Source organism: Schistocerca nitens, chromosome 6 (assembly GCF_023898315.1).
Source record: "Schistocerca nitens isolate TAMUIC-IGC-003100 chromosome 6, iqSchNite1.1, whole genome shotgun sequence".
In the NCBI taxonomy this organism is placed as follows: Eukaryota; Metazoa; Arthropoda; class Insecta; order Orthoptera; family Acrididae; genus Schistocerca; species Schistocerca nitens.
Window position 1 is genome coordinate 601,882,306 of NC_064619.1, and position 16,713 is coordinate 601,899,018.

The 16,713-nt window shown below is 43.7% G+C and overlaps 1 protein-coding gene across 1 annotated transcript in view; it reads left to right on the plus strand.

The window, feature by feature from the left end:
- LOC126262269 (cAMP-dependent protein kinase type II regulatory subunit) overlaps nucleotides 1-16,713 on the plus strand; it is a 64,864-nt gene that overhangs the window by 27,329 nt on the left and 20,822 nt on the right. Inside the window, exons 6-7 of the mRNA XM_049958777.1 lie at nucleotides 4,149-4,307; nucleotides 4,387-4,489. Of these exons, the coding sequence (XP_049814734.1) occupies nucleotides 4,149-4,307; nucleotides 4,387-4,489 (262 nt within the window). The remainder of the gene's footprint in view (nucleotides 1-4,148; nucleotides 4,308-4,386; nucleotides 4,490-16,713) is intronic.

Below are 16,713 nucleotides of genomic sequence, written 5' to 3' on the forward strand. Positions count from 1 at the left end.
CTAATGTAGCTGCTGCACATAGACTAATAAACAGACAATTTAGGAAACACAGGAGGAGGTGTGTAGTCATTAGAAATGAAAAAGATAATTGGGTAATAGAAATAGAAAAAGAGCAAAAAGATGGAAATAATCATGGAGGAACATACAGTTCGCCATAGAAAATAAGCCAATTTAAAACTAAGAGTACATGATGATGAAAATTTAATACTTATTTCTGAATTTAGTATCGGCAGTAAGTGTGACAACACTGCTACTAGACATTGTTGGCACAGGTACTACACAGGCCAACAGTGATTCAGTAACGACTGGGGAACATAATCGTGAATGGAATGAACTTACCGTGCTAATTGAACTATGGGAAGCAGAGCGTCTGAACCAACAGATACATACACAGTAATACACTCAGCACACGGCTGGTGAAGGCAGCTAATTACTGAGCACATGGAAACTTGGCACAAGCACAAGGCTAGGTTCAAGGTAGTTGAACTGCAGTGGAACTCTGGCCTGCCACTCGCAAGGAATCACCTCTGTCAATGGGTTTGCTCATATGATGCGACCTAGGTCTGCGGCAGTTGAACTTCGCAGGAGCACTGTCCTGGAGCTCTCAAGTAAACATTTCCATCAGCAGGTCAGCCCATATGACATGACATATGAACCCTCTGTGGCAGCTTTCTGAACTACTCCACCATTTTACCCATGTCAGCCCGTTGGGATGTCTACTGGCAGGGGTACTAAACTGAGTATCAAAAAGCTATATGCAAACTCAGAAGAGGTGAATATCGGGCATTATTTATGTACCAAAAATGTAAGCATAAGGCCAAAGTCAGAATAAGGACCATGCAAGCTCCTGAATAAAATTTATGTAACTCGAGAAGTTTCACCACATTTTGAAAATATTTTTATTGTTATATTTCTAGAGAAAGCAAGAGCATATATATGTGAAAATAACCACACAATTAGTGTAATATCTAATGCTTTAAAAATACTGTGAAGAGCTGACTGAATATGTGTGGTATTTTGAGATTGACTGACTCCATCCAGTCCAGGTAATGTTAACTGTAGACAATAAGGAAATAACAGTGTAAGATCCAAAGAAATGCCTCCATATGCAAGAGTAGCAAAATCCTAGTGATTAACAGCCAAAGCATCCACAACAAAGTGCCAGAGTTGAAGCACTCGTAAAAAGCAGTGGAACTCACATAATACTAGGTTCAGAAAGCTGGTTTTAGACAAAATTGATAGCAGTGAGATTATTGGGCAAAATTTAAGTGTACATCGAAAGGATAGGCTAATAGGAAATAGAGGTGATGTAGTTGTTGCAGTAGACCAGAAACTCAAATCCACTGAGATACAAATAGAAGCTGCATGTGAGATGATTTGGGCAAGACTCAGTATCAAAGGTGCACATAAACTTGTAATTGGATCCTTCTATTTACAGTCAGATTCCCCATCCCCCAGATATATTGGAAAACTTTCAGGCTTGCTTCAAAAGAGTGGTTTCCCACGTGGGCAGAATGTGTTATTGCCCACCGCAGTGTCATAGCCAGAACGCAGACAGGACACAGCAATCAGGTTGCAGAATGGCACTCATTGAGATTAAATGACCAGCTGTTACTTTTATTTGTGAACTCTTTGAGGAAACTAAGAAATTGGCTACATTACATTAATAGTAAACTGAAAGAGTATGGTGACATTCGCCATCTTTGCAAGGAGCTATGGCTCTGTGAATAGTTGCACAGCTGTTTTCTTATGTCTTGTGAACAATTCAAAACATTGCTCATGCTCATTGAACCTAAAATCGTGCATCATTTTAGACATCCAAGAATTTTATTAAATTATTCTCCAGAACAATATTGTTTTATTATTCTGTGCAGCTCCAGTAACTGCTTAGGAATTATTATGAAATACACTGCCTGACAAAAATGTGAAATATCAAGAAGACATGGTCAGAAGTCAGGGTAACACACACCAAATCAAATAAGTTTTGTTTTCGTACAACATTTCAGCGGGTTTGCTTGCCGCAGTCACAATCAGCCAGCAGACCGCTGTGGGTGTGAGCAGTTGAGGGTGGCTTTTTTGCCCAGGTTAGTGCAGCACATATAATGCCCTCTCTGTGTTTGACTGAGCCTTCAGAGAAAACCACAGTTCGCTCTTACATAATTTCCCCTGTAACACTGTAATTGTCAGGGCGAACTTTTAATCATCCATCAATCCATTAGAATTATTACAATTCTGTAAATAATGGCTGTTACAAGACATCCTGCAAAACATTACAAAATGCCTTCTCTGAAAACTACCTAGACTAGATTTTTCGGAACCCCACTTATGAGGGAAATATATTGAATGTAATGGCAGCAGATAGACCTGACCTCTGAGACGATATCCACATTGATCCTAGTATTAATGACTATGAGGCAGATATTGCAACAATGATTACAACTAAAATAAGTAGAAAGATTTATCTCAGTGAGGAACTTGAAACATTTAGCTCAGGGAAGGGCTGTGTAGTACGGAAAAATAGTAGACTATGCACTTATAAAAATGAACGTAGTGAAACAGTTCATGATTGGAGGGTCCCCCTATGCTGTACACCAGTCACATAAAGTAACTTCTAAAGAAACTGACTGCTGCATAACATGTTTAAAGCAAAGCATTGGACTGTACGTAAAGACATGCTGAACGAAACGTGTTCGCCTGCCAAGAGGGGAATGCGTAAAACCTTTAGTGACTATCATAACAAAACATTATTAAAAAATCTGGTCATATGTAAAGGTATTTAGTGATATTAAAGTTAGTGTCCAGACACTCGTAAACAAGACAGGAAATGAAATTGAGAGTACCAAAGCAAAACCCGAAATGCTCAACTGTGTTTTCAAAAGAAAATCTAGGAGCATTGCCCCATCATATTACTGGAAGTACTACAAAGTTGATTGAAATAGATACTAGTTTCAATGACATTGAGAAAAAGCTGAAATGATCAAAATTGAACATAGGTGCAGGGCCCAATGAATCCCTAACAGGTTCTCTACCAAATTTGCAGCTGAGTTAGTCCCTCTTTTAATCAAAATCACCATAGATCATTCGAACAAAAACTGTGCCCATTAGTTAGGTTTATGTAGTTCTAAGTCTAGGGGACTGATGACCTCAGATGTTTAGTCCCATAGTGCTTAGAGCCATCAACAGGATAATTGTCTGTGTCTGAAAGCCAGAACCACGCTGCAGTGGTTTGATCTGCACGATTGTGAACTCACATAGATGTCTTGATCACCAGATTCACCTGATGTGAATCCTATGGAACTCACTTGGATCATTATCGGGCACCATCACAGCATACACAAATCAGCGGCCATTTATTTACTGAAATTAAGTGACTTGTTCATAGACATCTGGTGCCACATACCTTCACAAATATACCAACAATCTGTAGAATGGTGCTATATAGTGTTATGAAGACGGCCCAATGAGCTGTTAAGCAGTTAGTCATAACATTTTGGCTCATCAGTGTATTTTGCACATGCTCGAACCAGTTGGCGCAAGGCCATGGCTGTACTGTCACATATGTTACAGCCCAGCTGCCGGACTGCCCATGCATCACTTGTTTGCCTACTGCTGCCTACTACAAGCACTCAGCTGACTTTGAGCGAGTGCTCAAACTGGAACAGCCTAGTCTAGCCCATCCCATTCTGCAGTCTGAACACCCAGAATATCAGCGTGAACTGTCTAGGTGTCTGATGTGTTCTGTATTGAAAGAGCGCAGTGTATGAATACAGGCTCAGCTGCATAGGTAACCTCTTAGTAGAACAACCTGGCACTTGTAATGCCCCATTGAGCTGCGTTCCAAACTCAGTAATAACATTTTTAATAGAAATCTTAACCCAAGACGTGTTGTTTCACTCAAAGACTGTCACAGTCTTCGCATAACTGTAGGAGCATCCTCTTATTATGATACTGATGCCATTTGTGCTATGCGTGCATCAGTGTGACAAAAAAAAACTGGCTGAGATATTTGGCATGTGTGTTACTGCATGACCTCCACTGTCTTTCACCCCTGTAAATGGTAGGTAATACAATACAGTGTTCTGATATTCAATGAAGAATATTATTATTTTTGAAGTATTTAACTATGTGAACAATTATTTCCATTCTAGGCATATGAGCGCATGAACTTGGCAGATGCACTGGTCCCTCGTTCATATACAGATGGTGAACTCATAATAAAGCAAGGTGATCAGGCAGATGGTATGTACTTTGTGGAGGATGGTTCTGTGAAAATTACCATTGTTGGAGACAGTGGGCATGAAGTTGAGGTATGTTATGTGAAGACTTTCATGTATTTGCAGTTATGTAAATAAACATGAATGTTTAAAAATAAATAATAATTTGCAGATTAATCGGATTAACAAAGGAGGATACTTTGGTGAACTGGCACTTGTTACCCATAAACCAAGAGCAGCATCAGCGTACGCTGTTGGTCAGATTAAGTTAGCATGTAAGTACCTTAAATATATCTATTGAATTCATCTCTGTTTGTACCACATTGTTATTATTGATGTAAACAGGTTAAAGTTTTAGCTGTTAATTTAATATACTGTATTTACCTGAGTATAAGACGATCCTTATGTTTTCAAGATACATATTGAGAATTTTTTTAAAAAATTTATTCTGACTAATCAGAATTATTAACTATTTTATTGATGCAAATTATCTGCCTAAAAAGTTAATATTCTACCTATTCTAAATTTGTGCCGATTATTGCTTTTCTACATTTTGATAATAAAGGAGAAATAAAATAAATGAAAAGAAATGGTGTACAATTTGCAGTCTGCTATATTTCTACACTTTTCACTTATTGAACCATCGTCTGTAGTATTTTTAATTATCATCATCCTAATAGCATAGCTATGAAATTTATATCTTCATTGTTGCAAATATTTGACTGTTTCTTCCAAATATGTTGCAATTTCTGAGGTTTTGGTTACCATGGAACCTGAGAACACAGCTGTTTTTATCCAAATACATATCGGTTGTGCTTCTGTGGTGGTGTGGGGATGTTACAAGGTCTCTTGCTTTCAGACTTACTGTCTGCCTGCTGAGAGACATTGGCTGCGTAGAACCTGCTGTCATGTCATTTTAAGCATAACATTGCAGCCGAAAACACCTAAGTACACCACAGGCCACTATCTAGACTTCTTCTGTCTCCAGCTGAAATCAATACTGTTGTTGAGTATTGGTCCAGTTTTAAAGTCAGTTCAGTTCCAAAACATGTAATTTGCAGCCTGCCCAGTACTCCCCTCACCGTGTTCATCTTGTTCTCAGTCAAACTGGTATCACTGTTCCCCTTCCAACCTTCCTGTAGTGCTATGCTTGAGTAAGTGTGAAACACAGACTGTAGTATCTTCTTGAGCGCAAGTTATATGTAACAGCAGCAACAGTTCATAAATAAAAGATCGCAATCATGATTCATTACAGTTTTCGAACTTTCACATGTCCTACAGTCTACTAATGTCTGTTGGTACCATCTCCACTAAAGGTCCTGCCACTGTGATTTATTCTCATGGCAACAATTACAGTCAGATAATATAATTTATTCTATTTGTTAAACAGTTCATTCAGGATTAATTTACTTCTTGTTTCACCTTAATGTCGCCATCATGTTCTAAAGCTGATTAAAAGCTGGACATGATTCTACCCAGTGCTCTGATACGTGCGACTGAATTTCTCACTTGCAACCCAGTTAGCAAATCATTAGTCTCCCATAAGAATAATAATAATAATAATTAATAATAATAATAATAGAAGTTGATTTGGTTTAGAATCAAATAATATTTCTGAAAGACAACATTTTAGATTTTGAATGTTATTTTTACTTAAAAAGGAACATTAATGTTTGTACATGGTATCCATACATGTATGAGAACTTTTACTGAAAACCTGTTCAAATACAACAAGAGTGGAGAAGTATATTGTTATAGTGGCTAGTCATAGTTTTTCACATATCCCTTGCACTAGCGCTGTGCAGGCCAAATTTCACATGATGGTTCAAGCAACAACTGTATCGAGCTCTTTGGCGTATCGGGAAATCTTGAATCTGTTCGAACGCGAGTATTGTTTGCTCAGCCCTGCCCTTCTGGACCTGCACGTGCCCTCTATAGCCAAAGCTTCATCTGTAAATGTAAGACAACCCTTACATGCTCTATTAAACAATGTAAAAATGTTAACCTCAACATCAATAGTTTAATCTGTGAATATAAGATGAGCCTGTATTTTTTTGAATGACGAATTTGGGGAAAAACCTCAACTTATAATCGAGTAAATATCATACATCCACTGATTTAAAAGTTACATAGGTAACTATTTAATATAAGTAAGATATTGAAGAGTCAGGATAGAATTGAATAATGAAACTGATAAATCGTGGCTGTAAGCAGTTCTTATTTCACAGTGAAGAGTGTGACTAAATTACAATAAACTCATTACATTTAGTTATATGAATGCACCTCGATTGGCAATGAATCCACTACCTTCAGTGCGGATACACAGTTATGTTCGACCTGTGGGAATCTCAAAGTAGTGGACATGGAGGACATAGGAGACTCGAGACAGGTGACACTGAGTGGGAATGTTGTTCAGCCAGGAGTCGTGATTAGATAGTCTATGCAGTTGCGATAAACACTATGTCTGAGTGGTGCTGTGGCTGACGCAACTGTCTAGTAAGCGGGAGGTCCTGGGTTCGAATCCCTGTCTGGCACACCCATTTACACTCATCGCCGCTGATTCCATACAAAGTCCCGATGCAGTGGATATCTTATAGTTCCTTTCCTTTCTCTCCCCCTCCATATTTAATATACATAACATTACATTCAGTTTCTCTCTAACACACATGCACAAACAATACCAGAGAAGGAAAGTTGCTACTCACCATATAGTGGAGGTGCTGAGTCGCTATAGGCCTGTGCAAACGCAACTTGCACACATGTCTGCAGTCTCAGAGAGCTGAAACTGCACTGTTGTTTGACACATGGACAAACCCTATTGATGGATTGACCAAACAATATGAGCAGAGGTCTTTATAGTGTAAATTAAAATGCTATTAAACACTCTTGTTCAATGCAGTGGGTGAGTTATGTTGGTGTCAGATGCAACAATAATATATCTGAAGAATGTGTAAGTTTTGTTATCTTGTGGTACTAACACAGCCAACACATGAACTGGCAGTGTATAAGAGGACTGGTGTAGTGGCACATTTGGGGCCATCCAGAGAGAGAGAGAGAGAGAGAGAGAGAAACGGACAGCATAAACCTCAACATAGCAAGTTACATAGTATAGTGGTTTAGACACTTCATTTTCATTTATTTATTTATTTCATTGGTTTTTGGTTTCCACAAATTAGTTAAGGTGACTGCCAGAGTGGTTAATGTGAAGAGGATACGGCTAATTTCCAATTTCATCCTTGTCCTATCTGAGATTGTGCTCCATATCAAATGACTTAGTCATCTTCATAGGAACAGAAATGTGTTTCCGCAATGTGCAGTCTGTGGGGATTTTTATGAAAACTTCACAGGTTAAATTTGATTTTACCTCTTAAAGAATAAAGGTGCATAAGACTGAATGCATGATTGGCAACTTGCTCTAAATGTTCAGAAATGTAAAATTTTGTACTTCACAAAATGAAAAACAAGTATCCTATGGCTATAATATCAGTGAGTCATTGTTGGAATCAGCCAACTTGTATAAATACCTGGATGTAACACTTTGTAGGGACATGAAATGGAATGATCACATAGGTTCAATCATAGGTAAAGCAGGTGGTAGACTTCGGTTTATTGATAGAATACTGGGGAAGTGCAATCAGTCTACGAAAGAGATTGCTTACAAATCACTCGTGTGACCCACCTGAGAATATTGCTGAAGTTTGTGGGACCCGTACTGGACTAACAGGTGATATTGAACATATGCAGAGGTGGTCAGCATGAATGGTCACAGGTTTGTTTAATTCATGGGGGAGCGTCACAGAGATACCGAAGTAACTGAACTGGCAGACTTGAAGACAGATGTAAACTATTCCGAGAAAGTCTGTTAATAAAATTTCAAGAACCACCTCTAAATGATTACTGTAGGGATATACTACACCCCCTAAGTATCCCTCACAAAGAGCTCATGAGGATAAGACTAAAATAATTACTGCATGCACAGAGGCATTCAATCAATCATTCTTTTCACACTCCATATGTGAATGAAGCAGGAAGACACCTTAATAACTGGTACAATGGGAACTACCCCTCTGCCATGCACCTCATGGTGGTTTGCAGAGTATAGATGTAGTTTTTGATTGTTAGGTTACCGTTGAATGAATTGTACCTCCTTTCAGTGCTCCCATTATTGTTGTCATTTGTATCGGGCACCTAAATAAGACATGACTGTAATCTGTTCTGGAGGTTTCGGTCCAAGTTGTGTTTCCTGTCATAGCAAATTCATTATCAATAGTGTCCAAACATATGCCATATGTGGAGTTTATTTAGAACTCTCATGTAAATATTTATCGATCTTAGGACTCTTACATTGAAGATAGCAATACAGCTCTGCTTCTATGGAATTGTTATTGGCAGGCATGAGATTTATTGTCAACAATATTCACTTGTTTATAAAGATTGCTTGCAACCATTCAGCGAATGCAGTACACAGAAATAATCTATAGTGATTAGTGTTGGTGAAAATTGAGCATTGTGCTGCAGCATGTACCTTCTACAAGCTTCTGCAAACAACTTCCTTTCATCTCCAAGAGGAAGACATTTTTCTTTGCAAATTCTCGTTCCCTGCAAGAATATTGCCACAAGCTGTGATGCACACATTCTGGTGTAGTGGTAAGTGCCACATACTGGTGTCCTGTGTATCGGTATTGCCATTTCAGACCTGACCATGAACAATTATTTGTTATTTGATATTTATCAATTCTGGAAGGATCTTGAAATACCTTTGTAATGTTTGTATATTGTGTAATATTAGATTTATGTATTAATACCAGCGTTCTGGAATATTTGAAGTTTGTATAAATAGCTGCACTCTCCATTGAGGAGTTCAGTTCTGTTCTGGCTGTACGTTAGTGTCTGTAATAAACATGCTTTCATGAAACTTCCTGGCAGATTAAAACTGTGTGCCGTACCAAGACTCGAACTTGGGACCTTTGCCTTTCGCGGGCAAGTGCTCTAGAGCTATATCCTTTCTTTCAGGAGTGCTAGTTCTGCAAGGTTCGCAGGAGAGCTTCTGTAAAGTTTGGAAGGTAAGAGATGAGGTACTGGCAGAAGTAAAGCTGTGAGGACGGGTCGTGAGTCTTGCTTGGGTAGCTCAGTTGGTAGAGCACTTGCCCGCGAAAGGCAAAGGTCCGGAGTTAGAGTCTCGGTCCGGCACACAGTTTTAATCTGCCAGGAAGTTTCATATCAGCGCACAACTCTGCTGCAGAGTGAAAATCTCATTCTGGAAACATGCTTTCAGCTTTCATTGATGAAGCTACCTTCGAATTTGGATTTAATTTGGTTTCAATGTGACGTTGTTTGGTGGAGATGCCGGATACTTCAGTCCACCTCCATCTCCATCCCCATGGCTCCAAATAGGCAAAATAGAAGCCATGGAAAACATGGACAGGAATAGGAATATCTGTGTATTAAGAAGATAGATGGATTCCAAATCAGTAGTAAGTCAACTGAACATCAAGCATCCTTTATAGTTTCCTAGAGACAGAGCCAATGAAATGGCTGAAAGGATTCTACCCAGTCACCAAATACAACAGGTGGGATGGCATGATGTGTTTGACAAATATCTGCTTTTAGTTGGTCAGCACAGCCCAGCAGTGGTTTGAGAACAACGAAGATAAGCTCAGTAGCTGGGACAAATTCCAGGCCATTTGGTGACAACCAGCAGCAAATCCACTTAGCAAAAGAATTGAAGAACAGGACCTACTGGTATGGCAAAATGACACAGCCATACATACGAAATGGTTTCTCTCTTTCAGCATTGTGAATGACAGTGGCAGAAGCTGACAAAATCTCACATTTGACGAAAGGAGTCACAGACAACATGTACCAAGCTCTTCTAGTTTTTGCTAAAGGATCTTACAGCATTGTAAGAATTCATCAGTTAGTGCCAACGCATCATGGAAAAGAGTCAGCCAAAAGAGGAATGATCGTGTCTCGTGTGTAGTCCTTATGGGTGTTGTGGAAGACCACTGTGAGCTTGCCTCTTTCTTATGCTAGATGGTAAGAGAAGGGATACAGCAGTGTATGGCAGGCAGAGCTGTCAAACGGAATACACAAGAGATAGAAGCCATGAACGCTGACCCCCACATGTCAGAGGTAATAGAGAATGTTGAGAAAGAGGTATATCAATCTTTGGTACCAATCTTCACCTCCAGTCAAACATGACATGAAGAATGGACTTGGCCAACTGAGACCTGCACTGCCATTGTCAAATGACAACCCAGCATCTGACCAAGACAAGTACAACCAACTCCGCCAAGTTTAATGAACAGAAGAATAGACATTTGGAGGACAGAAGACAACACACTGGTCTGTTATCGTAGTGGATGTCCTGGACACGTAGTATGCTACTACAGAGAAAGATGACGAGGTTTTGCACAGCTGTTACTCCACAAGACGTCAACCATCACAATACTCCTATTCACGTCACTGGCAGATTGTTATAGTCAACCTGTGAGCTGATGCTAATTGTCATACTCTGGATAAGGTTACTTCCGAATATGTTGTAGCTGCTCCCAGTTGATGGACAGAGTTACCAGCTGCTTCGCTACTTGCCTTATTCAGGAAAACTAAGGGAGGCGACCATCTGTGGAGGTGAAGCCACCACAGATGGCGCTTACATGGACTACAGTTGCCAGTATGACAGGAAATATCAAAGTTATCATCAACAGGTAACCAGTCCAAGCACTAGCAGACATGGGGACTTCTTTTTCTGTAATGTTGAATGCTTGTCATCACCAGCTAAAGAAGACTAAGTTCCATGATACAAAAGTGATTGTGCTGAAGGTGGCAAATGGGAAATATAACCAGCTGACAGATACATGTATTGTGGTAATAGCTGTCACCAACGGAACACAGCCCTTTGAATTTGTCATTTTAAGAGAACATGATTATGGTATCATTCTTGGACTGGACTTCTTGCAGGTATCGCAAGCAGTCACAGACTGTGGGACATCACAGTTTAATAAGCCTTGGTAAGTGTTTAAGATCTTCAGATCTCTTAACTGCAACAAGCAGCCTCAACTCGTGCCTAAAAATGTTTGCAGAGGGACAGCCAAACTGGACCAGGAAGGGCAAGTTAGTGTCACCAATGAAGAATTGTGCTCCACTATTACTACTGACTGTGTAGGGGAGGAATCTACTACTGAACTGCCAATAGGATCTTGCCTGACTGAGAAACAACATTAGTGAGTGATAGCCATTCTGTGTCAGTTTTCGGATGCTTTCAAATCCAGAGTGAAGAAAAGTCAGCAAGCAGGCCATGGTAAAATATTGTATTAACACTGAGGCTCATCCACACTCATATGGTGTGTCTCCAATTGAGCAACAGATAATCTGGGAGCAAGTGGAGATGATGTTGCAAGATGACATTGTTGAACCTTCACAGAGTCTTTGGTCCTCTCCTGTGACCTTTGTGAAGGAGGAGGATGGTACCAGGCGAGTCTGTGTTGACTACTGGTGGTTGAGCAAAATCATGAAGAAAAATGTCTGTCTATTGCCATGCATTTATGTCATCCTACACTGCTTGAAAGGAGCAAAGTATCTCTCAACCATGGACTCTGAGATGATTACTGGCAAATCGAGGGTTAGCGAGGCTGACCATGAAGAGACTGCTGTTGTAACTTCTGACAGCCTTTCAGTTATGCTGTTTGGACTGTGTAACTTTCAAGCCACCTTTAAATGTATGATGGACAACCTGCTTTGATACCTTAAATGAATGATGGGCCTTTGTTGTCAGGATGATATAATCACTTTTTTTAAACATCTAAGCTGTCTGACAACCATATTGAAATGTGTTCAGACTGCCAGTCTCTGCCTGAAACCAAAGAAGTGCCTGCATGTTGCCTGAGAAGTAAAAATCTTGGGGCATCTAGTTGATGGTGGTAGAGTCTGTCATGATCCAGAGAAAATAAGAGCGGTTATCGATTTTCCAATTCCTCAGTACATTCAGGATGTGAGAAGTTTTCTCAGAATATGCTCATACTACCATTGGTTTATAAAGGAACTTCTGTACCATGGCATGCCCCTTGCAGGAACTGCTGAGAGGAGATGCCAAATATTTCTGGAATGGTGCAAAAGGTAGATTTTTTTCCCTCCTCCTTGAAGGAGTGCTATCATCTTCTCCAGTTTCCCCTGCGGGTCCGGGGTAAGAATAGGCCCTGGTATTCCTGCCTGTCGTAAGAGGCGACTAAAAAGAGTTTCAACCATTTCGGCCTTGCATGTGATGGTCCCCCTTGGGGTTTGACCTCCATTTTTCAAAATTCTACTGAAGTACGAGCCTTTTGGGGAAGGACGCCTTACGTGGTGTCTCACTGGTCCTTGGTGCACTAAGACCTTGGCACTCAGCATTGTAACGGCGTTGTAACCACACCCACTATTCCTCAAATTGGGCCTAAACGCCTGATGGGTTGCACAAGTTACGCCCATAGTGCGTCCCCATCTGCACCTACGATCATGATGGACTTTCCATGGCACCCGAAATCCAGCACGGTAACCAGCCCGTTGTGGTGGGGTCGTCATGTACCCTCTAGGTTGTAGCCCCCTGACAACACAGGGATCGTACTGCCGATACCTGAGCTGCAACCTCCCCACGTCGGCCAAGGAGTAGATGCCCATCTCCTTGGGGCATCAGGACTCCCGGCAACGGTCATCCTGCCAGGTGGCCCTTGCTGAGACTGGGTGGCGCCCGTGGGGAGAGCCCCTGGTCAGAGTGGGTGGTATCGGGGCGGATGTTTCGCAGATGAAACGTCAACATGTATCGGGTCGCTCTGCGGCCGAGTCTTAAAAAGAAAGGTACTGTCTCTGGTTCTGGTTCTCCTGCCCTTTCCCCCTTGGCCACTCCCTGGGAGGAAGGACAGGCCCGCCGGCTTGGGGCGAAGTACTTCCCCCGCTATTTAGTCTGTTCTCGGACCGATGGCGGGACGTTCACCACCTCCAAGCCCATGTTCTTTGTCCAGCACATCGAGGACATCTTCGGGGAAATCGAGGCTCTCAGTAAAATGCGCTCGGGGTCCATTCTTATAAAGACCACCTCCGCCACTCAGTCGGCGGCGCTCCAGGCGTGCGACCGACTAGGGGACATCCCAGTGTCCATTGTCCCGCATCTGGCACTGAATAGGACGCAGGGGGTTATTTTTCATCGGGACCTCCTGCTGCAATCTGATGAGGAGCTCAGGGCCAACCTGGAGTGCCGAGGCGTGCATTTCGTCCGGCGAGTCCAGCGCGGCCCCAAAGACTGTCGCATCGACACCGGGGCCTTTATCCTCGCCTTCGAGAGGGACGTTCTCCCGGAGAAGGTAAAGGTGATGTGCTACTGGTGCGACGTGCGACCTTACGTCCCGCCTCCTATGCGCTGCTTTCGGTGTTTACGCTTTGGGCACATGTCGTCACAGTGTGAGGCTGAGCCCCTTTGTGGCGATTGTGGACGTCCTCTTCGTGAGGAACATACATGCACCCCACCACCTCGGTGCGTCAATTGTCCTGGCATCCACTCCACTCGCCTAGATCTTTAGACTGCCCCGCGTATCAGATGGAGAAGAAGATTCAAGAATTAAAAACTTTGGATCGCCTCTTATTCTGAGGCCAGGAAGAAGTATGACCGCCTCCATCCCGTGACGTTGACAACTTCGTTTGCCTCAGTCGTGTCTTCTCCTTCCACAGTATCCTCACCCCTATCCTGTCCCCCCTCCACCTCCTCACCCCTATCCTGTCCCCCCTCCACCTCCTCACCCCCTATCCTGTCCCCCCTCCACCTCCTCACCCCCTATCCTGTCCCCCCTCCACCTCCTCACCCCATCTGGGGTCTATGCCTCCGCCTCCCAAATCCCTCCCTTCCAAATCCTCCTCCCTCGCGGCCCCTGCCCCCTCTGCCCCAGGGGCCACCCTTCCTCCTCCTCCCCCTCCGCCGCCTGAGAAGCGATCCTCTTCTCAGGCGTCCATCGGGGAAACGTTCCGGACCCCGGCTTCCGAGGTCCAGCGTTCCAAAACGGACCCCGCGCATGAGGACCTTCTTCGGGTCCAGCCCACCATCCCCGTGCCTCATCGGACTTCCCAGAAGGCCTTCAAGAAGAAGTCTTTATCCCCATCTCCACCCCGGCGTGTTTCGTCTGACGCTCCATCCGTGAGTCGCTGCTCCCGGCCGTCCTCAGTTTCGCCGGGACGCTCTGCTGCCAGGCACTCAGCTGGCCTCTCGTCGGCGAATGATGCTGCCCCTCCTACGCAACCCGGGAAAGCGGCCGCAGCTGGCGACGACTCGATGGAACAGGATCCGCCTCCCGCCGGTTGTAGTGTTGTTCCCTCGAAACCTGGCCCTCCACGGCCGTCGAGGTGACCAGCTCTTCACCTGTTTCGTTCCCCCTTTTTTCTGACTAGCGATGGCTTTGTTACATTGGAACATAAGAGGTATTCGATCTAATCGGGAGGAATTAAAACTGCTCCTCTGCCTGCACTGTCCGCTTGTCCTTGGTCTCCAGGAAACCAAGTTGCGCCCAACTGACAGTATTGCTTTTACCCACTATACCTCGGAGCAGTCTGACCTCACCCCTGTGCACGGTATTCCAGCTCATGGTGGGGTCATGTTGCTCGTTCGGGACGATGTCTATTACCATCCCATCCCATTGACCACCCCACTCCAAGCAATAGCTGTCCGTATTACTCTTTCTGCCTTTACTTTTTCCGTTTGTACCGTCTACACTCCATCGTCATCCACAGTTAGTCGGGCTGACATGATGCACCTGATTGTTCAGCTTCCTCCGCCGTTTTTATTGTTTGGCGACTTCAGTGCCCATCATCCCCTTTGGGGCTCTCCTGCATCCTGTCAGAGAGGCTCCCTCTTGGCGGATGTCTTCAACCATCTCAATCTTGTCTGCCTCAATACTGGCGCCCCGACTTTCCTCTCTGACTCTACTCATACCTACTCCCACTTGGACCTCTCGATCTGTTCTACCACTCTTGCCTGTCGGTTCGAGTGGTATGTCCTTTCTGACACCTATTCGAGCGACCACTTCCCCTGTGTCGTTCGTCTCCTGCACCACACCCCATCCCCACGTCCTTAGAGCTGGAACATACCGAAAGCTGACTGGGGACTTTACTCCTCCCTGCCGACCTTTCCGGACCACGATTTTCTCAGTTGTGACAGTCAGGTTGAATACCTCACGGCTGTTATCATCAATGCTGCCGAACGTTCCATTCCTCGTACTACCTCTTCTTCATGTCGCGTTTCCGTCCCCTGGTGGAATGAGGCTTGTAGAGACGCTATCTGTGCTCGACGACGTGCTTTACGCACCTTTCGCCGCCATCCTACGTTGACGAATTGTATTGGATACAAACAACTCCGAGCGCTATGCCGTAGAGTCATCAAAGACAGCACAAAAGCTTGTTGGGCCTCTTTCACCAGCTCCTTTAACAGTTTTACTCCATCTTCTGTCGTCTGGGGTGGCCTGCGCCGGCTGTCGGGCATTAAGGCCCACTTTTCGGTACCTGGCCTGACTTCAGGTAATGAGGTCCTTGTTGATCCTGTGGATGTCTCCAACGCCTTCGGCCGCTTTTTCGCGGAGGTTTCAAGCTCCGCCCATTACCACTCTGCCTTCCTTCCCAGGAAAAAGGCATAAGAGGCTCGGCGACCTTCCTTCCACTCGCTGAATCTGGAAAATTATAATGCCCCCTTTACTATGCGGGAACTCGAACGTGCACTTGCACTGTCCCGGTCCTCTGCTCCGGGGCTAGATGCCATTCACGTTCAGGGATTCTTCAATCTCGACGGCTAATTACCAATGTTCAATGCGGCTTTCGTCGCCGTCGCTCCGCTGTTGACCACCTTGTGACCTTGTCGACATTCATCATGAACAACTTTTTGCGAAAGTGCCAAACGGTAGCCGTGTTCTTCGATTTGGAGAAGGCTTATGATACCTGTTGGAGAGGAGGTATCCTCCGCACTATGCACACGTGGGGTCTACGCGGTCGCCTGTCCCTTTTTATTGATTCCTTTTTAACAGATCAAAAGTTTAGGGTACGTGTGGGTTCCGTATTGTCCGACGTCTTCCTCCAGGAGAACGGAGTGCCTCAGGGCTCCGTCTTGAGCGTAGCCCTTTTTGCCATAGCGATCAATCCAATTATGGATTGCATTCCACCTAATGTCTCAGGCTCTCTTTTTGTCGATGACTTCGCGATCTACTGCAGTGCCCAGAGAACATGCCTCCTGGAGCGCTGCCTTCAGCGTTGTCTAGACAGCCTGTACTCATGGAGTGTGGCAAATGGCTTCCGGTTCTCTGAAGAGAAGACGGTTTGCATCAACTTTTGACGATATAAAGCATTCCTTCCGCCATCCTTACATCTCGGTCCCGTTGTTCTCCCATTCGTGGAAACAACTAAGTTTCTAGGGCTCACACTGGACAGAAAACTTTGTTGGTCTCCGCACGTCTCTTATTTGGCTGCCCGTTGTACATGTTCCCTTAATGTCCTCAGA